This window comes from Mesoplodon densirostris, chromosome 12 (genome assembly GCF_025265405.1).
Source record: "Mesoplodon densirostris isolate mMesDen1 chromosome 12, mMesDen1 primary haplotype, whole genome shotgun sequence".
Classification (NCBI taxonomy): domain Eukaryota; kingdom Metazoa; phylum Chordata; class Mammalia; order Artiodactyla; family Ziphiidae; genus Mesoplodon; species Mesoplodon densirostris.
Window position 1 is genome coordinate 19,871,678 of NC_082672.1, and position 25,862 is coordinate 19,897,539.

At 37.4% G+C, this 25,862-nt stretch overlaps 1 protein-coding gene across 2 annotated transcripts in view; it reads left to right on the forward strand.

The window, feature by feature from the left end:
• Positions 1-25,862, forward strand: part of SHPRH (SNF2 histone linker PHD RING helicase) — an 88,405-nt gene that overhangs the window by 32,989 nt on the left and 29,554 nt on the right. For both annotated transcript variants that reach the window (XM_060114747.1, XM_060114748.1), the window contains exons 15-20: positions 3,209-3,297; positions 5,430-5,522; positions 12,807-12,914; positions 13,887-14,029; positions 17,115-17,288; positions 17,605-17,667. In XM_060114747.1, the coding sequence (XP_059970730.1) occupies positions 3,209-3,297; positions 5,430-5,522; positions 12,807-12,914; positions 13,887-14,029; positions 17,115-17,288; positions 17,605-17,667 (670 nt within the window). The remainder of the gene's footprint in view (positions 1-3,208; positions 3,298-5,429; positions 5,523-12,806; positions 12,915-13,886; positions 14,030-17,114; positions 17,289-17,604; positions 17,668-25,862) is intronic.

Consider the following 25,862-nt stretch of genomic DNA (forward strand, 5'->3'; position numbering starts at 1 on the left):
CTTAGTTGCTTTCTCAAGATTACAGCTAGTAAGTGACAGAGAATTAGCCCTGGATCTTTTGATTTCAAATCAGATATTTAATTTTTTTATTATACTATGTCTGCTTCTTTATCAAACAAGCATTTGTAAACCTCAATATTATACTGTCTATAGTCGGTTGAAACTCACCATCAAAAATTTCTGAAATGGAGTAATATGTTACTTGCAGATGGTCACAATAATAAAAATAAATTTCAGATTTCCCATCTTAATTCTAAAACTGCATTCCTCATTTTATTCTATGTTGTTATGACTCAGAAGCTTAAGTCAGTAAATGAATTTCTTCACTCGGCCTTTTTTCTAGTCTCCTTGTCGGATTTGTTGTCTCTTTTTCCCTGTGGTAAAGTTATGCATAATATGGGAATTGGGGAAAAAGGTTATTCATCTGATCATTTCCAAACACTGTAACACTCCAGCAGGATCAGCATGTAGTTGGCTCCTGTGTGGCAAAATACCGTGCTATGGTGTAACAGGAGGTGCATCACTGCTCTTTTCAGATAGTTTCCACTGTATTCCTTCCTACTGTACTTATTTATCTATGGATGGAAACTATTGCTAATTGTTAAGAGAAATTCCTATTAGAGAGTCCATTAATAAATGGTATGTCTAGTCTTCATTTAATTGTAATTATGAACTTAATTGTGGAGGATTAACTAGTTTTAGTTTCCATGGTTTAACTCAACAGTATGTTAAACAATACACATTTTTAAAAGTAACATTACATATTTAACTTACATAATTTAAACTATTCTAATATTAGAGATCAGATAGTAAAGATCTGACTTCTAAAAGAAATCTAAAATTAATATCAAACTCTAAAGGGATTTGTTTATATTGTATGCAAACATATATATATGATATACAATGTATATTCTACGGTCCTCACTGATTATGGTATTAAAAACATGGTATTATTTCAATTTTGTACAATGTATACATGAAATACATATATATATATATATATATATATATATATATATATATATACACACACACACACACACACACATATATATGGTATAGAAGTGTTTTAGGTTCAGTTTTCTGAGAAAGAAAACTTTTTTCCTGATCATCACATACATTTTTCATTTCTACAGGTGTTTTTTTTGGAGAAAATTAGTTTGGCAATATACAACCAGTACAATTTGTTTACCTGGAATTGTTAGTGCCATCAAGTGGCAAAGAACGGGTATTTCCATATTTGGCTTAAACTTGTATAGCTTACTGAATATGCATATTTTTATGTCTTCCCCAGAAAACGTCCTTTTTTTTTTTTTACTAAGCATTAAAAAAAACATAATGACTAGTTCAGTTTCAACTGTTTTTATTATAGTCTAGTCATTGTACCTTCTTTAAAAGGTATAATAATTATGAGGGGAAAATTGTTAAATGAATTATTCTCTATAAATGATAGTATAAATATTAATAGAATCCATATGTCTTTTGAAAAGCTTTAGAAAAATCTTCAAAACCAAAGAGAGTTCATTGTGTGAAGGTAATTATGTTACTCCTACATTGTAATGCAATTCTATTATTGCAAAAATAATCTCCTTTATTAAAGTGAATAGAAATTGGATGACTGTAAAGTACTGTGAAAACGTGTGCTTTAGAAAGCTTTATATTAGATAACTGGTAGAATTAGATATAAAGCAGTGGTATAAAAGCAAGTGTTTTGCACAACAATATGAACGAATGTACTTAATGCTACTGAACTGCACTCTTCTAAAAATGGTTGAAATTGTAAGTTTTATTTTATGTATATTTTACCACAATAAAATTTACATATATAAAATCAACTTTAACAAAGAGAGAGAGAGAACCAACAACAAAATTTACCAAGGTGTATATATGGAAAACTCATTATGGCCATGAACAAATTTATAAAGGTATATATATGGAAAACTCATTGTGGCCATGAACAAAGTTCTAAATCCATGATATTAATGAAGCTAGTTTAAAGTTAAAAAAAATTAAAACGCAAGTGTATGTGATGATTAGGAAAAAACGTTTTTTCCTCAGCAAACTAAAACCAGAACATCTCTTTACCATTTTTTCCCCTTGTATTCCATGATTTTGCCACGGTTAGATTTTTATTTTAATTGTATGTATCAATTAACAATTTTGAGTTTTTCCCCAGGCAGCAAATAACATAGGTTCCATTACTCAAAGCCATTAAAAATGTTTCATCTCTTCTTCAGTGAAGTCTCATCAAACTTTTTCTGAAAGAACCAGATAATAAGTATTTTAGGTTTTGTTAACCGTAAGATCTGTGGCAACTATTCAGCTCTGCTATTGTAATGCAAAAGTAGCCACAGACAATACATAAATAAGTCAGCATGGCTGACTTCAAATAAAACTTTATTCATGGACCCTGAAATTTAATATGTAATTTTCACATGTCACAAGATATTATTATTATTTTAATTTTTTCAGGTATTAAAAATGTAAAAGAAAATTCTTAGCTTGTAGACCCTACAAAAATGCAGTCAGATAAGACCCATGGGCCATAGTTTGCCAACCTGTGCTTTGATACTTTTTTAATTACTTTATTTGAATAAGGTGCTAACTATGTATAATAAAAAGCAGCATAAATCTCAGACTAATAGTGATTTGTGTGACCAGAAATAGAAAGAATTCCTAAGCTTTTGAAATGTAGTTATTAACTGTAAATCATTCTGGCCAAATACCAATAAGAACAATTCCTATCAAGAAGAGTGCATTATTTTTCTGAGAATTATGTGTAGGTTGATCATAATGTTTTGAATATTTGTCTATAAATACATGTAAGTACCCAAATTTGTCCTTAATTTCAAACATCCTAATGACTACTGATTGGTAGTCACTAACTTTAACAAGAAGAAAACCATTTGTTTAAATTAAAAGTTAATTCAGAATTTGTTTTTCAGTATAATTTTAAAACATTGTGTTTGATTGGTGTTCTAGTCTGTGAAATTAACCAACAACAACAAAAAAGGTACTGTTACCAGTTTCTTTTACTGGGGCAGTCATATTGATACCAAGTTAAATTCCTTTTCTTAAAAAATAAATTAGTGAATTGTAATCATTGCTATATTTTTACAGTGGGTGTTTTTAGATTATAGATAACTAGATGACATTGGGAACTAAATACATGATTTTCTTATGCTTTAAATATATTTTGATTATTCAGGTGAGTATGCCTTGGCAGCAGAACTGTACAGAGAAGTGCTGCGTTCATCAGAGGAACACAAGGGAAAGCTCAAAACTGACTCACTGCAAGTAAGTAAAAAGTAAAAAGTTTCAAAATATTTGTTTTTTATAAAATAATTTTTCTGAATATTTAAGAGGACAGAGAGTAACAAATGGACTAAGTCATAATCACTGGGGATGAAGCTTGGAAATCATGTTCTTTTAATAAGCACCCAAGGTGATTTGTATATACATGAAAGTTTTAGAATCACTATTCTGTCTGCTCAGGTCAGTATTGGCCACAAGGCTGACTAGATAAGCCTAAGCTACATTAGAAAAGCAGCTCAAAATATTTGTATTTCAAAGAATGGGGTCAGTTTTATCACTTCACATATTAACATCAACATATTTATTCACATGGTATTCACCAAAAAGAAGAGAAATTGAGTTAAACTCAAAAATGAAACTAATAAATGATAATGAAAATGAAAACTAAAGTGATAATAAAATCTATCCAATGATAATAAAAACTATCCAATGATCTTCTAATTTAATTTTTGGAGGTCTTTTAAGGAGATTTGGATATTTGAATTATAACACTTATTTAAGTGTGAAATATCTTCCTCTTTCTGGTTCAGTCCAGTGGATCATATAGACAAGGCTCTCTAGCTAAATGGTAAATAAGGATACTTTTATGAATCTTGGTAAGTTTAGGCTTGAGTCCCAGGTGAGGCTTCTTTTTTACCATTCAGAATCTAAACCTTGGGACCTACATGTTCACCTGTGCCTGAGCAGGTATTAGGGGGAGTGTATGGGGGGAGAGGGAAGAAGAGAGAAAATTAAATACTAGTCTACTTATATTATGCATGGGTAAGGATTACAGAAGGTCATGGACCTTTTAGCAAATGTATTTACCACATGCAAGAAGGAGGAAGTACAAAGATATCGTGCTCCTGAATAAAGGAAACAAAAGTAGGACAGGTAGGTCCAGTATGCCTGAGTTCAAGAGTGAAGAGTAAGCTCTCAATCAGCCTGGTTCTTGCTTTTGAGTCACAGTAACCCCAGCTGCTGATAAAGCATGGTCCACCAAATGTCTTGCTCTATCAAGTCAGATTAGCCACACTGCTCTGTTGGGCATGTGTAAGGCATGTGTAAGGGAATGGAGAGAGACAAGTATTCCTCCCAGTTCAGTCCACCACCTTGTGCAGAAAGCAACAGAAGTCCTCTTCCACAAGTGCACACAGAGAAGTGGAGCTGAGTTTCTACCATTTTTTCTTTCATGGTATTTATACTTTTGCTTTTGCTATTAAATCTGATAGTGTTACCGATTATGTTATCTATGAAAGCATGATGAAAAGACCTAAGACATTTGAGGTAGTTCTTCAAAGGTTAACTCTACAAAGATCTGTACCACGGCCTGTAATTTGTAGCCAAACAGAATAAACCCTTATAGTCTCAAATCACTGACACCAAATCAGACCTTACCAGAAAGACTCCATTCCCATCATCCTTTAGCCTTTAGCTGTCTTCTCAAATAAAGACTCAAATTAGATAGAAACTACCTTCACTTTATTTTTTTTCATAGCCCTTTACTCCAGAGGGAGCCTCAAACCAGTCACAGACTCAATACCACAGTGAGATGCCTGGCTTATATTTAATACAGAGATTTAAGATGGATTTAAGATGGTGTAGATTTATTCTACACCATCTTCACCTCTAGCTCCTCCGCTTTTCAGCCCTTAAGTTCAACAGATCCAGGTCACAGCCCTGTTTTCGAATGTATTTCATTATCTTTGTTTTTATCATAATATAATTGCTAGGCTCATCCAGACTCATTTCCCAGGAGAAGAGAAATCAAGTCTGTGCAGTCAACCTTTCTACTTTACTGGATGGACTTCCTTGGCATACTCATATTTCCCCATATAGACAAATGCATGTATAAGAGCAGAAATATACCTATATTACATACTCTGTTAAATACATAGACATGTTTCATGAAACTGTATATTTTTAATTAGAAATTTATGTCATTATGAGTTAAGATAATTACTATAAAACTGACTCTGAGAAAGTTGGTATTCAAATTGTTTTAAAGGAAAAGAATTCGGTGATTAAATCTTAAATGCGGTGTTAGTGTTCTGTATGCCTTAATAATAGTAGGTTCTCCCCTTAGAGTTCACTGCATTGGCTGTCATAATTGTTGCCTTTTGTGTGTTTTATAGAGACTTCATGCTACCCATAACCTGATGGAATTGTTGATAGCCAAGCACCCAGGGATACCTCCTACCCTGAGAGATGGCAGACTTGAGGAAGAGGTAATTATTATTTTTTCATTCTGTCTATAAAAGAATTTTTTTTCACACTTCATGCTCCATCTAACTGATACTTCCTAGGGCATATAAAGGTAACCATGTTTTCTCACTGCTTTGCTGTTCTAAACTTTGCCATGGTGATTTTGGGTGGCATAGAATAGCAATACTCCACATTATTTTGTTTCTCTGATGATATGCTTGCAACTATATGGCAACTGCCTGTTGTAGATATGGCTTTTGGTAGCCAACAGCACAGGATGTAAATAAACAACAAATGAAAAAAGGAAATCTTGTTGATCTCATGACAGATCTGCAAAAGATGTAATTTAGTAAAAAAAAAAAGTTTTGTACTTTCTCCACCCTTCAGTATTATTTAAGTCAATAAATAAACTCAAATTTTCAGTAGTATTTCTCAGGTTCTCTCAGAGAAGTTCCCTCTGCAATGAGTATTGCCTCTCATTAGAAACAGTGTTATTATAAATTATTGTTAATGTGCTTATTATGCCAATTCCCCCATGGATTTTTGCCTTGTTAAAACTCAAAGAGAGGTGGCAAACCTAAAAGCAAAAGAGTAGTAAATATGTTTGAAATGTATTGAACCTGTAAATGAAGCCTTTATTTGAATTAACAGGATAAAAAACGAGATTGTACAAGTATGTACAGCCCTTTCTTGATGCTAGATGGCAGTCTTAAGTGCTGGAAATTTTCAAGTGAAATTTTATTCCCAGTGTAGGCATCTAATCTTATATGTAATTAGTCACTCTGTTTAAATGCCTTCAGTGACAGGAAGCTCTCTGGGAGACAGTCCCGTCTATTAGTAGACAGCTCTAATGACCTACTAATTATAGCCAAGTAATATTAATAGAAATTAATTGGACTTGATTAACTATTTCCTTTCCCATATTAGGGAAGTTTTCAACTATAATCTCTTCAAATATTTTCTCAGTCCCTTTCTTTTTCTCTTCTTCTTCTGGGACCCCTGTAATTCGAATGTTGGTGCCTTTAATGTTGTCCCAGAGGTCTCTGAGACTGTCCTCAGTTCTTTTCATTCTTTTTTCTTTATTCTGCTCTGCAGTAGTTATTTCCACTGTTTTATCTTCCAGGTCACTTATCCGTTCTTCTTCCTTAGTTATTCTGCTATTGATCACTTCTAGAGTATTTTTAATTTCATTTATTGTGTTGTTCATCGTTGCTTGTTTCCTCTTTAGTTCTTCTAGGTCCTTGTTAAATGTTTCTTGCATTTTCTCTATTCTATTTCCAAGATTTTGGATCATTTTTACTCTCATTACTCTGAATTCTTTTTCATGTAGATTGCCTATTTCCTCTTCATTTGTTTGGTCGGATGGGTTTTTACCTTGCTCCTTCATCTGCTGTGTGTTTCTCTGTCTTCTCATTTTGCTTATCTTACTGTGTTTGGGGTCTCCTTTTTGCAGGCTGCAGGTTCGTAGTTCCCGTTGTTTTTGGTGTCTGTCTCCAGTGGCTAAAGTTGGTTCAGTGGGTTGTGTAGGCTTCCTGGTGGAGGGGACTAGTGCCTGTGTTCTGGTGGATGAGGCTGGATCTTGTCTTTCTGGTGGGCAGGACGGCATCCGGTGGTGTGTTTTGGGGTGTCTGTGGCCTTATTATGATTTTGTGCAGCCTCTCTGCTAATGGATGGCTGTGTTCCTGTCTTGCCAGTTGTTTGGCATAGGGTGTCCAGCAGTGCAGCTTGCTGGTCGTTGAGTGGAGCTGGGTCTTGGTGTTGAGATGGAGATCTCTGGGAGATTTTCGCCGTTTGATATTACGTGGAGCTGGGAGGTCTCTTGTGGACCAGTGTCCTGAACTTGGCTCTCCCACATCAGAGGCACAGGCCTGACACCTGGCCAGAGCATGAAGACCCTGTCTAACCGCATGGCTCAGAAGAAAAGGGAGAAAGAGAGAGACAGAGAGAGAGAGAGATAGACAGACAGAGAGAGAGAGAGAGAATGAAAAGTATGATAAAATAAAATAGTTATTAAAATAAAAAAATTATTATTAAGAAAAAAAAAATTTTAAGTTAAAAAAAAAAACGGACGGACAGAACCCTAGGACAAATGGTGAAAGCAAAGCTATACTGACAAAATCTCGCACAGAGGCATACACGTACACGCTCACAAAAAGAGGAAAAGGGGAAAAAATAATCTATCTTGCTCCCAAAGTCCACCTCCTCAATTTGGGATGATTCGTTGTCTATTCATGTATTCCACAGATGCAGGGTACGTTATGTTGATGGTGGAGATTTAATCCGCTGCTCCTGAGGCTGCTGGGAGAGATTTCCCTTTCTCTTCTTTGTTCGCACAGCTCCCGGGGTTCAGCTTTGGATTTGGACCCGCTTCTGCGTGTAGGTCTCCTGAGGGCGTCTTTTCTTCGCTCAGACAGGATGGGGTTAAAGGAGCAGCTGATTCGGGGACTCTGACTCACTCAGGCCGGGCAGGAGGGAGGGAGGGGTACGGAGTGCGGGGCGAGCCTGCGGCGGCAGAGGCCAGCGTGACGTTGCACCAGCCTGAGGCGCGCTGTGCGTTCTCCCGGGGAAGTTGTCCCTGGATCACGGGACCCTGGCAGTGGCGGGCTGCACAGGCTCCCCAGAAGGGAGGTGTGGAGAGTGACCTGTGCTCGCACACAGGCTTTTTGGTGGCGGCAGCAGTAGCCTTAGCGTCTCATGCCCGTCTCTGGGGTCCGCGCTGATAGTGCGGCTTGCACCCCTCTCTGGAGCTCCTTTAAGCAGCGCTCTTAATCCCCTCTCCGCGCGCACCAGGAAACAAAGAGGGAAGAAAAAGTCTCATGCCTCTTCGGCAGGTCCAGACTTTTTCCCAGACTCCCTCCCGGCTAGCCGTGGTGCACTAACCCCTTCAGGCTGTGTTCACGCAGCCAACCCTAGTCCTCTCCAACCCGAGCCTCAACTCTCAGCCCCCGCCCGCCCCAGCGGGTGAGCAGACAAGCCTCTCAGGCTGGTGAGTGCTGGTCGGCACTGATCTTGTTTGCGGGAATATCTCCGCTTTGCCCTCCGCACCCCTGTGGCTGCGCTCTCCTCCGAGGCTCCGAAGCTTCCCCCTCCGCCACCCCAGTCTCCGCCCGCAAAGGGGCTTCCTAGTGTGTGGCTACCTTTCCTCCTTCATGGCTCCCTCCCACTGGTGCAGGTCCCGTCCCTGTTTGTCTCTGTTTATTCTTTTTTCTTTTGCCCTACCCAGGTATGTGGGGAGTTTCTTGCCTTTTGGGAGGTCTGAGGTCTTCTGCCGGCGTTCAGTGGGTGTTCTATAGGAGCAGTTCCACGTGTAGATGTATTTCTGATGTATCTGTGGGGAGGAAGGTGATCTCCACGTCTTACTCTTCCGCCATCTTCCTCCAATCCCCAGTAGAAATTAATTGGAAGGTTGTGACAGGAAAAGAAAAAATGCATCATGAGGAGGAGGGTTCATACTATACAGATGTATTTCCGAGGAGACTGCTTTATCACTTTTGCCTAACTCTCACGGTACATGAAGCCACAGTATTTCAAAGCTGGACAAGATCCGAGAAATCAACTGCTTCAGTCACCTCCTTTTGCAAATGGAGTAACTGAAGCCTAGGGAAGAAAAATGGCTAGTCAAAAGAGTTGTATCTATTCAGTTGACCTCATGAAATTACCACTGTTGTAAATCAAAAATGGTCTAGTATTGGCAATTTCATATGGCTCAGCCCACTACTAAGTGGAAGCATTGGGAATTCCATTTCAGTAGTCTTTCCAGTTTTCCTCCCACTGTCCCGTATAGCCTCTGATCGTCCCCTCTCTTCATTCATAAAATAGTTTCAAGCGTCAGTTAAGTATTTCAGTTAAATGGACGAAAGTGAAGAATTTTCCTTTTTCCTAATGGTAACTTATAAGAATAAAATTTTTCAGTACTTCTGTTACTTGCAAATAACATGATCCTTCTTGTCTTGAAAAGTCGAAAGAGGAACAATTTTTAAATCCTTTTTGTATTAGTCTTTTACAGTTTCTATAACAAAATGCCACAGACTGGCTTAAACAACAGGAATTTTATTTCTCACACTCATGAACTGGAAGAATTAATATTGTTAAAATGTCCACACTACCCAAAACAATATACAGGTTCAATGTAATCCCTATTAAAATTCCAGTGGTATTTCTTACAGAAATAGAATGAACAATCCAAAGATTTGTATGGAACTAGAAAACATCCTGAATAGCCAAAGCAATCTTAAGATTAAGAACAAAGCTGCAGGCATTATGCACCCTGATTTCAAACTGTACTGTAAAGCTATAGTAATTAAAACAGTATGGTGTTGACATAAAAGCATACACATAGATCAATGGGACAGAATAGAGAAAGCCCAGAAATAAAGCCACCCATATATGATCAGTTAATTTACAAAAAAGGAACCAAGATTAGACAATGGGGAAAGGACAGTCTCTCTTTTTTTAATTGAAGTATAGTTGATTTATAATATTAGTTTCATGTTTACAGCATAGTGATTCAGTATTTTTGCAGATTATACTCCATTATAAGTTATTATAAGATAATAGCTATAATTCCCACTGCTATACAATATATCCATGCTGCTTATCTATTTTATACATAGTAGTTTGTATCTTTTAATTCCATACCCTTAATTTGTCCCTCCCCGCTTCCCTTTCCCCTTTGGTAACAACTAGTTCATTTTCTACATCTGTGAGTCTGTTTCTGTTTTACACATACATTTATTTGTTTTATTTTTTTAGATTCCACATATAAGTGATATGATATTTGTCTTTCTCTTTCTGACCCATTCACTAAGCATAATATTCTGAGTCTATCCATGTTGCTGCAAATGGCAGAATTTCATTTTTTGCTTATGGCTGAATAATATTCCATTGTAAATATATACAACTTCTTTATCCATTCATCTGTTGATGGGCACTTGGGTTGTTTCCATGTCTTGGCTATTGTAAATAGTGCTGCTATGAACATTAGGGTTCATGTATGTTTTTGTACTAGTGTTTTTATTTTTTTTCCAGCTATATACCTAGAACTGGAATTGCTGGGTCATATGATAGTTTATGTTTAGTTTTTTGAGGAACCTCCATACCGTTTTCCTTAGTAGCTGCACCAATTTATATTCCCACCAACAGTATTCAAGGGCTCCCTTTTCTCCACATTATCCCCAGCACTTGTTATTTGTAAACTTTTTGATGATAACCATTCTGACATGTGTGAGGTGATACCTCATTATTGTTATGATTTGCATTTCTCGAATAATTAGCAGTGTTGAACATCTTTTCATGTGCCTGTTAGCCATCTCTATGTCTTCTTTGGGAAAATGTCTTTTCAGGTTTTCTGCCCATTTTTTGATTGGGTCGTTTGTTTTTTTTGATATTGAGTTGTATGTGCTATTTATATATTTTAGATACTAACTCCTTATCAAGGGTTTAGATATTAACCCCTTATTAGGTGATTAGAAAATAGGCAGAGAGGGACTTCCCTGGTGGTCCAGTGGGTAAGACTCCGCACTCCCAATGCAGGGGGCCCGGGTTTGATCCCTGGTCAGGAAACTAGATCCCGCATGCATGCTGCAACTAAGAAGTCCGCATGCCACAACTAAGAAGTCTGCACACCGTAACTAAGAAGCCCGCGTGCTGCAACTAAGACTAAAAAGGTCACATGCCACAACTAAAGATCCCACATGCTGCAGTGAAGATCCCGTATGCTGCAGTGAAGATCCTGCATGCTGCACCTAAGACCCAGCACAGTTGAAATAAATAAATACATTTTTAAAAAAGAAAAAAAAATAGGCAGAGGATCTGAATAGACATTTTTCCAAAGAAGACATACAGATGGCCAACAGGCACATGAAAAAATGCTCAACATCATTAATCATTAGGGAAATGCAAATCAAAACCACAATGAGATATCACTTCATACCTATTAGAGTGGCTATTATCAAAAAGACAAGATATAAAAAGTGTTGGTGAGGATGAGAGAAAAGGGAACCCTTGTGCACTGTTGATGGGAATATAAATTGTTGCAGCCACTATGGAAAATAGTATGGAGGTTCCTCAAAAAATTAAAAATAGGACTATAATATGACCCAGCCATTCCACTACTGGGTATCTATCCGAAGAAAACAAAAATACTAACTTGAAAAGATATATGCACCCTTATGTTCATTGAAGCATGATTTACAATAGGCAATATATGAAAACAACCTAAGTGTCCAGTGATAAAGAAGATGTTGTATACATATATGATGGAATATTGTTTAGCCATAAAAAGGAATGAAATATTGACATTTGTGACAACATGGATGTACCTTGAGGGTATTATATGCTAAGCGAAATAAGTCAGACAAAGACAAATACTGTATGATTTCTCTTATATGAGGAATCCAAAAAAAAAGAAAGAAAAAGAAAAATAACATGCTCATAGATACAGAGAACAGACTGGTGGTTGAAAGAGGTAGGGCTTGGGTGTGGGAGAAATGGGTAAACTATTGGGTTTTTTAATTTAAATAAATTGAATAAAATTTATTTTAATTAAAAAAAAATGTATTTCTCACAGTTCTGGAGGCTGGCAGTCTTAAGATCAAGGTGTCAGCAGGGTCGGTTTCTCCTGAGGACTCTCTCCTTGGCTCGTAGATGGCTGCCTTCTCACCGTGTTGTGTCCTCATGTGGCCTTTTCTCTGTGTACTTGCATCCCTGGTGTGTCTCTCTTTCCTTTTAAGGACACCAGTCATATAGGATTAGGGCTCCACCCTTATCATCTCATTTATCTACATTTACTCATTTAATTACTTTCTTAAAGGCCCTATCTCCAAATATAGTCACGGTGGGGGTTAGGACTTCATTATAGATTTTGAGAAACACAGTTCAGTCCTAAAACCCAAAGTATTATTTCTAAACTGAAGTCATTCCCAGAAATTATAATAACTGAATCAGACAAGAAATTCTAAAATGTATGCTTGTTTTGCCTTATAGTTTGAAATATTACTGTTCTTTCCCCTCCCATTTTTTAAAATTAAAAAATTAGAAACTTGGGTAGCAAATCATTGGAATTTCTTAAATTATGTGACTGACAGGTAAATGTGAGTTAAGGTGGCTTACAGGTAAAATCTCTTCAGTATACATCTTATGAATTTCTAGCATGGTTTTTATGTTCTCTACAGTATACTTGTAGAGTTTAATGCTTAAATTGAGTTAAATAGATTAAATAAATAAAGCACACTGTTCTAGAAACATCATACTAAATTATTTTCTTGACCTGAAGTGAAAGTTTATACTTGTTTCCTGTTTCAACACAGGCCAAACAGCTGCGAGAGCATTATATGAGCAAGTGTAATACAGAGGTTGCTGAAGCACAACAAGCTTTGCTGCCAGTGCAGCAGACCATACGTGACCTCCAGAGAAAGGTATGGCCACCAATGTGACTTCCCTTATGTTTTTCTCCACATAACATTTTGGTTTTTGTTTTGCTCTGGGGAGAAACTTGTACTTTCTTATTCATCTTGGAATTTTTAGCACCTAGTACAGTACCTGAGCCACAATAAAAACTTATTTGCTGTTAGCAGTGTTAATTGATTGGATGAACAGATACATAGATAAATCACCTATTTTGAGGTTATTCTCTTTCATTTCTTTTAAGGTATAATGGGGTTTCTTCTTACCTTCGGTATATAACAAGTTGTCTTTTGAAGAAAGTGAAGACTTCCATAACCTTCTTTTGATCTTAGATGTGCATGTTTCCAAAATCTTTTCTTTTAAGATGTTAGAATATGACAACCATAAGTATTTTCCTTATGAAATACGTGCCATTTGTCATTTCTAAAATGTCTTTTTCATGAAATCAGTAGCAAAGTTTAAAGAGAAGGCTACACAAAATACTTTTACTTTTTGATTTTAACCAGTTACTCCACATTTTATTCTTCCTAATTCATTAATTATTTAGTATTCAAGCATATAATTTTATTAGTTATCAAAGATTATTCATTGAGTACAATCTAGTTCAGTTAGTTGTGGATAAGCATTATGACTTTATTATGCTGAGAAAGAAACCTGTTACCTTTTCAGATATATAGAGTGAATACTGAATTTTTATTTTGTTTTAGGTATTTTTTTTTTAGCACAGCTTTGTTATAAATGTATGTAAATAAATTCTCACACTTTCAGAGTAATCATAAATAGGTGTTCTATTTAGTTATATATGCAGAAGTTGTACTTATTCATTGTATGTACAACATGTATACTTGTCTCCCCACTACTGTGATTCCCTTGAGAGTTGCATTTATTGCTTCCTTTTAATTTTTCACAGAACTCTTTCCAGTGATAGAAACGTTGTGAGTACTAAAAAGACATTAATTGATCAGCTGTTGTCTTGTTTACAGATTCATTCTAATTCTCCTTGGTGGCTGAATGTGATACACAGAGCAATAGAATTTGGTATTGAAGAGGAACTTGTTCAAAGAGTGCGAAATGAAATAACCAGCAACTACAAGCAACAAACTGGCAAGCTTTCTATGTCAGAGAAGTAAGAAAATAGCACAAAACAGAATAGTTATATGAGTAGTCACCCCAAATATTCAGATCATTTGGTATTAAGAGTTACAATTAAAAGTCATAACATATTGTGGTATGAACATCTACATTTTACCTATTGTTGCATATATTTCTAACCAAAATATGAGGTGTGCTTTTTTCCTGTATATTAGTCATTTTTAACTGTTCTCTTTTCAGTGCTTTTTTTTCTATTTTTTAATCTGCTTAAAGTATTTTCTTTGTATCTTTATTGGACAAAGTTGCTTAAAGCCAGCTCTTTAAGCAAAGTTTTGAAACAGACTTTGTTTTGGAGAACTTTTCCCTTGGTGTAAGGCATTCATATTTCCCTATGTCATTCATCCCCTAAGGGCTAAACTCATAGTGCCACAGTGGCCCAGGTTTTATATTATAGAGTCTGCTTTGTCTTCCCCATCTTTCTTCTCAGCAACAATCACCATTCTTCAAGATAGATAAGTTGGGTTATTCCTCTTGAAGTAAGAATGGTGAATAATTCTTCCCAGAGAACAAATATACCCTATCAAAAGTACCTTCAGTGGTTTAACCCAAAGGAATGCCTGTCTAACGTGGGGAATTTAGGTGCTGCGGCAGAACTGTTGATTCTAGGGAGGGGGACAGAGAGGAGGATCTTTATTGCTTCTCAGATCGTATCGCAGTATAACGTCAGCCTTGGGATTAAAGTTGGTTTTCAGTGAAAAATTTAATATAAGAATATCTTTGAAATGTTTTAAAGTGTTTTCATTTGCTCTTCTAAAAACTTTTTCAGGTGTCTGCTAACACCCTAAAAAATATGCTACATTTTCTATGTGTCATTATTAACTTGGATGTACCTTAATGCAATCATCTTTTTCACCATTCAGAACGTGATGAGCTTCTCATTTCTGAAGTATATGCAGTATATTATGCTTTTGAGTGTACTTCCTTTTTCCCTGTTAAGCCCAAGAATCACTGTTCCAGGATAAGTTGTCATTTATGTCATGAATTCATCTTATCCAGTTTTAAATCTATGTCCTGATAATGTATTCTGCCAGCATTGTGGCATCAGCTGATAAAGGAAAATATTTTAAAATATCTTGAACTTGTTTTTCTTAAATCACACAGAAACTCCTTTTTTTTTTCCTTAGAAACTACTTTTAAAAGTTGTAAATCCCCATGTTAGAATATATCCCCTATTAAATGTTTTGAGGTCCCAGGGCTGTAAAAGGACCAACAGGAAACATAAAATGTATAATTCATTACACAAACATGCTTTTAAAAAACATTAGACATAAATAGAAAGTAAGAAAACACATTTTTAAAGTTAATTTTTTTTATATTACATGTATTCAGAGATCATCTTAACACTGCTGCTGTGTTTTTTAATGAGACATATCTCAGACACCAAACTACTTATGTTTGCTTGTTAAAGATTCTTGGGGAAGACTATGTAGCTTGGTGTTAAGAGCACAAGTAGGTTCTCAAGACAGACTGCCTGTGTTCATACCTCAGTGCCACCACTTGTTAGCTCTTTGAACTTGGGAAAGTTGTATAAGCTCTCTCTGCCTTAGTTTCTTCATCTATAAGACCACACAGCATTGTAGTGAGGATTAGTAAATTAATATTTGAAAAGTGCTTACTTAAAATAGTACCTACCATTAGTATGGTGTCTAAGAGCTACCTTCTATTACTATGTTTTCTTCTCTTTCATTTAAAGGACCTGCAAGAGAGAACATGGCTAAGACATGTTAAATGCTGATCTGTGATATTTTTCAGCCCTTACTCACATGCTCAGACCTGAGTTAGTGGAGAGAACTTTTCCAAAGCCACTTCTTCATTGGTTCAAAGTTAATTTTCGAAGAGCAGTTTAAATTTGTAATAAATTACAAATAAAAAACTGTGTTTCCTTTTTGTGAATAGTATTGATACCTAACCTAATTTTAAGTATTGCTAAGTAAATTTTTTTAGAAATTACTGAGCAGCTATTCTATGCCTTTTATATATGTTTTTGAAAAAGGGGTATAATCTAATTCTTCTAAAAGTTAGCTTATTGAGAAGACAAGAGTCATAAATAATTTGAGAAATGTGAGTATGTATAAAAACTAAACAAAGTACTAAAATGAATAATGTTGTTAATAAACTCCATGAACAGAAAGAAACAGATTAGTCTTGTGAAATATTGGGAAAGCCTTTTAGGAAGGAAAGTGGGCTCTTTTGAACAATTTGGAGAGAATGGCATATGGCATTTTAGGAAAAAGGATATACTCCTAAAAAGCAAGCAAATCTTGTTTATATTTTTTGTTTTTTAATTTCTTATTATTCTAGGCTTTCGTTTTCCTTTCAAAACCCCGTACACACACATCCATACATTTTTTTTCTTGACTCATTTCATTTATAGTTTATCAGAATGGTTAAGAGCATTGTGTTTGGGTTTAACTTGTGTTTGGGTTCAACTCCTAGCCCTGCCACATAATAACTTTGTATCTTTACTTAAATTACTTTAATTCATTAATCTTCATCTATAACATGTGCACAGTTGGCTATCTATTGAGGTTATACAGGAAAAGTGCTTGGCAAAGTGCCTGGCATTTAGTAAATGCTTAATAAAAATATATGTGTATATGTATAAGTTCCTTGTAATATGGAATATAATTCTTGGCTACTTTTCTCCTTTCTTCTCAGCTTTCTGCCTCTACTTTTCATACTACAGTCACCTCTACGTAGAGCACGGGTGTCAGGGGAACATCTGTAGTCAATCAGTATTAAAAAGAAAGAATGCGGCAATCCTGATTTTTCAAAGATATCAGACACAGAGACATAGATTTTGCACATTGTTTTTTGGTTCTGAGGGCAGGCACTATCAGATGTTTTTGTTATGTTTTGTAGTAGACAACCCAATGTTATTATTCTTTGTTTACTAGCAGATACCAATTGAATACATTCCTAATGTAAACTCACTCAGGTGTGACTAGGTAAAATGTTGCAGTTTCTTTAACACTTTGCCAACCACTTATTGAATTTTTAGGAAATTGACCTACTGTTCTTTTCTTTGCTGTGTGTGTGGTGCTGTTGTTGGGAATCAGGTTCCATGACTGCAGAGGTCTTCAGTTCTTACTTACAACACATATGGAAGACCTAAGTAAGTTCCAGAAGCAAGTAAGAGATGCTGTAAAAAATCTGGAGGGACCTCCATCTCGTCATGTTATTGAGTCTGCAACAATCTGCCACCTCCGGCCAACCAGGCTTCCTCTCAATTGGTAGGTAATAGGAGAACTCATCCAATGAATGGCATCATTCCATTGAGCTAGATTTCTCCTGAGAGAAGAAACACTGGCTCACATAATAAAACATTTCTCATTTAAATTCAGACAAAAGTAGAGATGTATTATTAAACTAACTTTAAAAAAAAAAACCTCTCTAGGACCACATACCTGAGGACCACGTATTTTTTTTTCTAAAATGGCATATTTGTTGTAAAGAAAATGTGAAGTATAAAATACTAAGCCTTTTCTAGAAATCACCTGATTGCAGTTATGTTTGTGAATATTTCTCTGATAATTTCTTCTTTTCCAGCTGTGTCTTTTGTAAGGCTGATGAATTGTTCACAGAGTATGAATCGAAGTTATTTTCTCACACGTAAGTTCTCTGATTGATTATTTCCCATCAGGAAAATGAAACATTTTACAAGACTTGGTATTTTAATTTATACAACTACATTTTACTCACAATAACATTTTTTATATTTTTTTCTCTTATCCAGTCAGTTTACTAAACTTCAGCATTTGCCCATTTAACATGCTCAGTTTCACCTGTGCTGACTTTTACCCCCAAATGCTCCTGTCGTGAAGTAACATGTGCTTGAGGGACAGTTTATGGGAGTACACAGACTGTGCGGTCCAACAGATAATGACCTCAAATCCCTGCTCACGACTATGCATAGATTACTTCTCTAAGCCTCAGGATCCGCATTTGTGAAATGAAGATAATAACACCTCACTGTGTTTTTTTATATATATTAAGTAAGAAAAGGCATATAATTACTTAGCATAGTGGGGTTTTTCGGGTTTTTTTTTTTTGTTTTGGGTTTTTTTTTTTTATGGTACGTGGGCCTCTCACTCTTGGGGCCTCTCCCGTTGCGGAGAACAGGCTCCGGATGCGCAGGCTCAGCAGCCATGGCTCACGGGCCCAGCCGCTCCGCAGCATGTGGGATCTTCCCGGACTGGGGCACAAACCCGCATCCCCTGCATCGGCAGGCAGACTCTCAACCACTGCGCCACCAGGGAAGCCCTGTTTTTTTAATTAACATCTTTATTGGAGTATAATTGCTTTACAATGTTGTGTTAGTTTCTGCTATATAACAAAGTGAATCAGTTATACGTATACATATGTTCCCATATGTCTTCCCTCTTGTGTCTCCCTCCCTTCCACCCTCCCTATCCCACCCCTCTAGGTGGTCACAAAGCACCTAGCTGATCTCCCTGTGCTGTGCGGCTGCTTCCCACTAGCTATCTGTTGTACATTTGGTAGTGTATGTATGTCCATGCCACTCTCTGACTTCATACCAGCTTACCGTTCCCCCTCCCCATCGCCTCAAGTCCATTCTGTACATCTGCATCTTTATTCCTGTCCTGCCTCTAGCTTCTTCAGAACTTTTTTTTTTTAGATTCCATAAATATGTGTTAGCATACAGTATTTATTTTTCTATTTCTGACTTACTTCACTCTGTATAACAGACTCTAGATCCATCCACCTCACTACAAATAACTCAATTTCACTTCTTTTTATGGCTGAGTAATATTCCATTGTATACATGTGCCACATCTTCTTTATCCATTCATCTGTCGATGGACACTTAGGTTGCTTCCATGTCCTGGCTCTTTTAAATAAAGCTGCAATGAACATTGTGGTACTTGACTCTTTGAATTATGGTTTTCTCAGGGTATATTCCCAGTAGTGAGTGAATGCTGGGCCTTATGTTACTTATATTTTTAGTTTTTTAAGGAACCTCCATACTGTTCTCCATAGTGGCTGTATCAATTTACATTCCCACCAAGAGGGTTCCCTTTTCTCCACATCCTCTCCAGCATTTATTGTTTGTAGATTTTTTGATGATGGCCATGCTGACTGGTGTGAGGTGATACTTCATTGTAGTTTTGATTTGCATTTCTCTAATGATTAGTGATGTTGAGTATCCTTTCATGTGTTTCTTGGCAATCTGTATATCTTGTTGGAGAAATGTCTATTTAGGTCTTCTACCCATTTTTAGATTGGGTTGTTTGTTTTTTCATATTGAGCTGCATGAGCTGCTTGTAAATTTTGGAGATTAATCCTTTGTCAGTTGCTTCATTTGCAAATATTTTCTCCCATTCTGAGGGTTGTCTTTTCGTCTTGTTTATGGTTTCCTTTGCTGTGCAAAAGCTTTTTTAAGTAGGTCCCATTTGTTTATTTTTGTTTTTTCCATTTCTCTAGGAGGTGGGTCAAAAAGGATCTTGCTGTGATTTCTGTCAGAGTGTTCTGCCTATGTTTTCCTCTAAGAGTTTTATAGTGTCTGGCCTTACATTTAGTTCTTTAATCCATTTTGAGTTTATTTTTGTGTATGGTGCTGGGAGTGTTCTAATTTCATTTTACATGTAGCTGTCCAGTTTTCCCAGCACCACTTATTGAAGAGGCTGTCTTTTCTCCATTTTATATCCTCGCCTCCTTTATCAAAAATAAGGTAACCGTATGTGCATAGGTTTATCTCTGGGCTTTCTATCCTTTTCCATTGATCTATATTTCTGTTTTTGTGCCAGTACCATACTGTCTTGATTACTGCAGCTTTGTAGTATAGTCTAAAGTCAGGGAGCCTGATTCCTCCAGCTCCGTTTTTCGTTCTCAAGATTGCTTTGGCCATTTGGGGTCTTTTGTGTTTCCATACAAATTGTGAAATTTTTTGTTCTAGTTCTGAGAAAAATGCCATTGGTAGTTTGATAGGGATTGCATTGAATCTGTAGATTGCTTTGGGTAGTATGGTCATTTTCATAATGTTGATTCTTCTAATCCAAGAACATGGTATATCTCTCTATCTGTTTATATCATCTTTAATTTCTTTCATCAGTGCCTTATAGTTTTCTGCCTACAGGTCTTTTGTCTCCTTAGGTAGGTTTATGCCTAGGTATTTTATTCTTTTTGTTGCAGTGGTAAATGGGAGTGTTTCCTTAATTTCTCTTTCAGATTTTTCATCATTAGTGTATAGGAATGCAAGAGATTTCTGTGCATTAATTTTGTACCCTGCTACTTTACCAAATTCATTCATTAGCTCTAGTAGTTTTCTGGTAGTATCTTTAGGATTCTCTATGTATAGTATCATGTCATCTGCGAACAGTGACAGCTTTACTTCTTCTTTTCCAATTTAGATTCCTTTTATTTCTTTTCCTTCTCTGATTGCTGTGGCTAAAACTTCCAAAACAATGTTGAATAATAGTGGTGAGAGTGGGCACCTTGTCTTGTTCCTGATCTTAGTGGAAGTGGTTTCAATTTTTCACCATTGAGGACGATGTTTGCTGTGGGTTTGTCATATATGGCCTTTCTTACGTTTAGGTAAGTTCCCTCTATGCCTGCTTTCTGGAGGGTTTTTATTGTAAATGGTCATTGAATTTTGTCAAAAGCTTTTTCTGCATCTATTGAGATCATCATATGGTTTTTTTTCTTCAGTTTGTTAATATGGTGTATCACGTTGATTGGTTTGCATATATTGAAGAATCCTTGCATTCCTGGGATAAACCTCACTTGATCATGGTATATGATCCTTTTAATGTGCTCTTGGATTCTGTTTGTTAGTATTTGGTTGAGGATTTTTGCATCTATGTTCATCAGTGATATTGGCCTGTAGTTTTCTTTCCTTGTGACATCTTTGTCTGTTTTTGGTACCAGGGTGATGGTGGCCTCGTAGAATGAGTTTGGGAGTGTTCCTCCCTCTGCTATATTTTGGAAGAGTCTGAGAAGGATAGGTGGTAGCTCTTCTCTAGATGTTTGATAGAATTCGCCTGTGAAGCCATGTGGTCCTGGGCTTTTGTATGTTAGAAGATTTTTAATCACAGTTTCAATTTCAGTGCTTGTGATTGGTCTGTTTATGTTTTCTAATTCTTTCTGGTTCAGTCTCGGAAGGTTGTGCTTTTCTAAGAATTTGTCCATTTCTTCCAGGTTGTCCATTTTATTGGCATAGATTTGCTTGTAGTAATCTCTCACGATCCTTTGTATTTCTGCAGTGTCAGTTATTCTCCTTTTTCATTTCGAATTCTGTTGATTTGAGTCTTCTTCTTTTTTTTCTTGATGAGTCTGGCTAAAAGTTTATCAATTTAGCTTGTCTTCTCAAAGAACCAGCTTTTCGTTTTATTGATCTTTGCTATTGTTCCCTTCATTTCTTTTTCATTTATTTCTGATCTGATCTTTATGATTTCTTTCCTTCTACTAACTTTGGGGTGTTTTTGTTCTTTCTCTAATTGCTTTAGGTGTAAGGTTAGGTTGTTTATTTGAGATGTTTCTTGTTTCTTTAGGTAGGATTGTATCGCTCTAAGCTTCCCTCTAGGAACTACTTTTGCTGCCTCCCATAGGTTTTGCGTCATCATGTTTTCATTGTCATTTCTTTCTAGGTATTTTTTTGATTTTCTCTTTGATTTCTTCAGTGATTTCTTGGTTATTTAGTAGTGTATTGTTTAGCCTCCATGTGTTTGTATTTTTTTACAGATTTTTTTCTTGTAATTGATATCTAGCCTCATAGAGTTGTGGTTGGAAAAGATACTTGATACGATTTCAGTTTTCTGAAGTTTACCAAGGCTTGATTTGTGACCCAAGATATGATCTGTCCTGGAGAATGTTCCATGAGCACTTGAGAAGAAAGTGTATTCTGTTGTTTTTGGATGGAATGTCCTATAAATATCATTTAAGTCCATCTTGTTTAATGCATCATTTAAAGTTTGTGTTTCCTTATTTATTTTGATTTTGGATGATTTGTCCATTGGTGAAAGTGGGGTATTAAAGTCTCCTACTATGATTATGTTACTGTCGATTTCCCCTTTTATGGCTGTTAGCATTTGCCTTATGTATTGATGTGCTCCTATGTTGGGTGCATAAACATTTACAATTGTTATATCTTCTTGGATTGATCTCTTGATCATTATGTAGTATCCTTCTATGTCTCTTGTAATAGTCTTTATTTTAAAGTCTATTTTGTCTGATATGCGAATACTACTTCAGCTTTCTTTTGATTTCCAATTGCATGGAATATCTTTTTCCATCCCCTCACTTTCAGTCTGTATGTGTCCCTAGGTCTGAAGCGGCGTTCTAGTAGACAGCATGTATATGGGTCTTGTTTTTATATCCATTCAGCCAGTCTGTGTCTTTTGATTGGAGCATTTAATCCATTTACATTTAAGGTAGTTATTGATATGTATGTTCCTATTATCATTTTCTTAATTGCTTTGGGTTTGTTACTGTAGGTCTTTTCCTCCTCTTGTGTTTCCTGACTAGATAAGTTCCTTTAGCATTTCTTGTAAAACTAGTTTGGTGATGCTGAATTCTCTTAGCTTTTGCTTGTCTGTAAAGGTTTCAATTTCTCTGTCGAATCTGAATGAGATCCTTTCTGGGTAGAGTAATCTTGGTTGTAGGTTTTTTCCTTTCATCACTTTAAATACATCCTGCCACTCCCTTCTCTCTTGCAGAGTTTCTGCTGAAAGATCAGCTGTTAACCTTATGGGGATTCCCTTGTATGTTATTTGTTGTTTTTCCCTTACTGCTTTTAATATTTTTTGTTTTTAATTTTTGATAGTTTGATTACTATGTGTCTTGGTGTGTTTCTCCTTGGATTTATCCTGTATGGGACTCTCTATGCTTCCTGGACTTGATTATTTCCTTTCCCATATTAGGGACGTTTTCAACTATAATCTCTTCAAATATTTTCTCAGTCCCTTTCTTTTTCTCTTATTCTTCTGGGAACCGTATAATTCAAATGTTGGTTTGTTTAACATTGTCCCAGAGGTCTCTAAGACTCTCCTCAATTCTTTTCATTCTTTTTCCTTTATTCTGCTCTGCGGTAGTTATTTCCACTCTTTTATCTTCCAGGTCACTTATCCGTTCTTTTGCCTCCATTATTCTGCTATTGATTCCTTCTAGAGAACTTTTAATTTCATTTACTGTGTTGTTCATCATTGTTTGTTTGCTCTTTAGTTCTTCTAGGTCCTTGTTAAACGTTTCTTGTATTTTCTCCATTCTATTTCCACGATTTTATACATCCTTACTATCATTACTCTGAATTCTTTTTCAGGTAGACTGCCTATTTCATCTTTATTTGTTAGGTCTGGTGAGTTTTTACCTTGCTCCTACATCTGCTGTGTGTTTCTCTGTCTTCTCATTTTGCTTATCTTACTGTGTTTGGGGTCTCCTTTTTGCAGGCTGCAGGTTCGTAGTTCCCATTGTTTTTGGTGTCTGCCCCCAGTGGCTAAGGTTGATTCAGTGGGTTGTGTAGGCTACCTGGTGGAGGGGACTGGTGCCTGTGTTCTGGTGGTTGAGGCTGGATCTTGTCTTTCTGGCGGGCAGGACCATGTCCAGTGGTGTGTTTCAGGGTGTCTGTGACCTTATTATGATTTTAGGCAGCCTCTCTGCTAATGGGTGCGTTTGTGTTCCTGTCTTGCCAGTTTTTTGGCCTCGGGTGTCCAGCACTGTAGCTTGCTGGTCATTGAGTCGAGCTGGGTCTTAGCGTTGAGGTGGAGATCTCTGGGAGTGCTTTTTCCATTTGATATTACGTGGAGCTGTGAAGTCTCTGGTGGGCCAATGTCCTGAAATCGGCTCTCCCACCTCATAGGCACAGGCCTGACACCCGGCCGGAGCACGAAGACCCCGTTAGCCACACGGCTAAGAAGAAAAGGGAGAAAAAAAGAAAGGAAGGGAGGGAGGAAGGAAGGAAGGAAGAAGGAAGAAAGAAAGAAAGAAAAAGATAAAATAAAATTTAAAAGTTATTACAATAAAAAAAATTTTAATTTTTAAAAATAAAAAAAATTTGTCATTAAAAAAAAGAAAAAGAAAGAATGAAGCGAGCAACCAAACCAAAAACCAAATCCACTAATTATAACAAGCACTAAAAACTATACTAAAAAAAAAAAAAGACAGATGGAACCCTAGGACAAATGATAAAAGCAAAGCTCTACAGACTAAATCACACAAAGAAGCATACACATACACACTCACAAAAAGAGAAAAAGGAAAATATATATATCTATATTTAAAAAAATAGGAAGAGAGCAACCAAATCAATAAATAAATCCACCAATGTTAATAAACTGTAAATACTAAACTAAGATAAACATAAAACCAGAAACAAATTAGATACAGAAAGCAAACCCCAAGTCTACAGTTGCTCCCAAAGTCCACTGCCTCGATTTTGGGATGATTCGTTGTCTATTCAGGTATTCCACAGATGCAGGGTACATCAAGTTGATTGTGGAGATTTAATCCGCTGCTCCTGAGGCTGCTGGGAGAGATTTCCCTTTCTCTTCTTTGTCCACACAGCTCCTGGGGTTCAGCTCTGGATTTGGCCCCGCCTCTGCGTGCAGGTTGCCTGAGGGCATCTGTTCTTTCCTCAGACAGGATGAGGTTAAAGGAGCAGCTGCTTTGGGGGCTCTGGCTCACTCAGGCCGGGGGGAGGGAGGGGTACGGATGCAGGGCGAGCCTGCGGTGGCAGAGGCCAGCGTGACGTTGCAACAGCCTGAGGTGTGCTATGTGTTCTCCTGGGGTAGTTGTCCCTGGATCACGGGACCCTGGCAGTGGTGGGCTGCGCAGGCTCCCGGGAGGGGAGGTGTGGAGAGTGACCTGTGCTTGCACACGGGCTTCTTGGTGGCTGCAGTAGCAGCCTTAGCATCTCATGCCCGTCTCTGGGGTCCACGCCAATAGCCGTGGCTCACGCCCATCTCTTGAGCTCATTTAGGAGGTGCTCTGAATCCCCTCTCCTCACGCACCCTGGAACAATGGTCTCTTGCTTCTTAGGCAGGTCCTGACTTTTTCCCAGACTCCCTCCCAGCTAGCTGTGGCACACTAGCCCCCTTCTGGCTGTGTTCACACAGCCAACCCCAGTCCTCTCCCTGAGGTCTGAACTCCGAGGCCCGAGCCTCAGCTCCCAGCCCCCGCCCGCCCTGGTGGGTGAGCAGACAAGCCTCTCGGGCTGGTGAGTGCTGGTCAACACCGATCCTCTGTGCAGGAATCTCTCCGCTTTGCCCTCCGCATCCCTGTTGCTGGGCTCTCCTCCATGGCTCTGAAGCTTAACCCGCCCCCACCCCGTCTCTGCCAGTGAAGGGGCTTCCTAGTGTGTGGAAACTTTTCCTCTTTCACAGCTCCCTCCCAGAGGTGCAGGTCCTGTCCCTATTGTTTTTTCTTTTTTCCTTCACCCTACCCAGGTACGTGGGAAGTTTCTTGCCTTTTCGGAAGTCTGAGGTCTTCTGCCAGCATTCAGTAGGTGCTCTTTAGGAGTTGTTCCACATGTAGGTGTATTTCTGATGTATTTGTGGGGAGGAAGGTGATCTCCACGTCTTCTCTGCCATCTTGAAGATCTCTTCTCTAGCATAGTGTTTGATACATGGTAAATGTTCTATAAAAATGTTAGCTCTTGGGCCTCCCTGGTGGCGCAAGTGGTTGAGAGTCCGCCTGCCGATGCAGGGGATACGGGTTCGTGCCCCGGTCTGGGAGGATCCCAAATGCCGCGGAGCGGCTGGGCCCGTGAGCCATGGCCGCTGAGCCTGCGCGTCCGGAGCCTGCGCGTCCGGAGCCTGTGCTCCGCAACGGGGGAGGCCACAACAGTGAGAGGC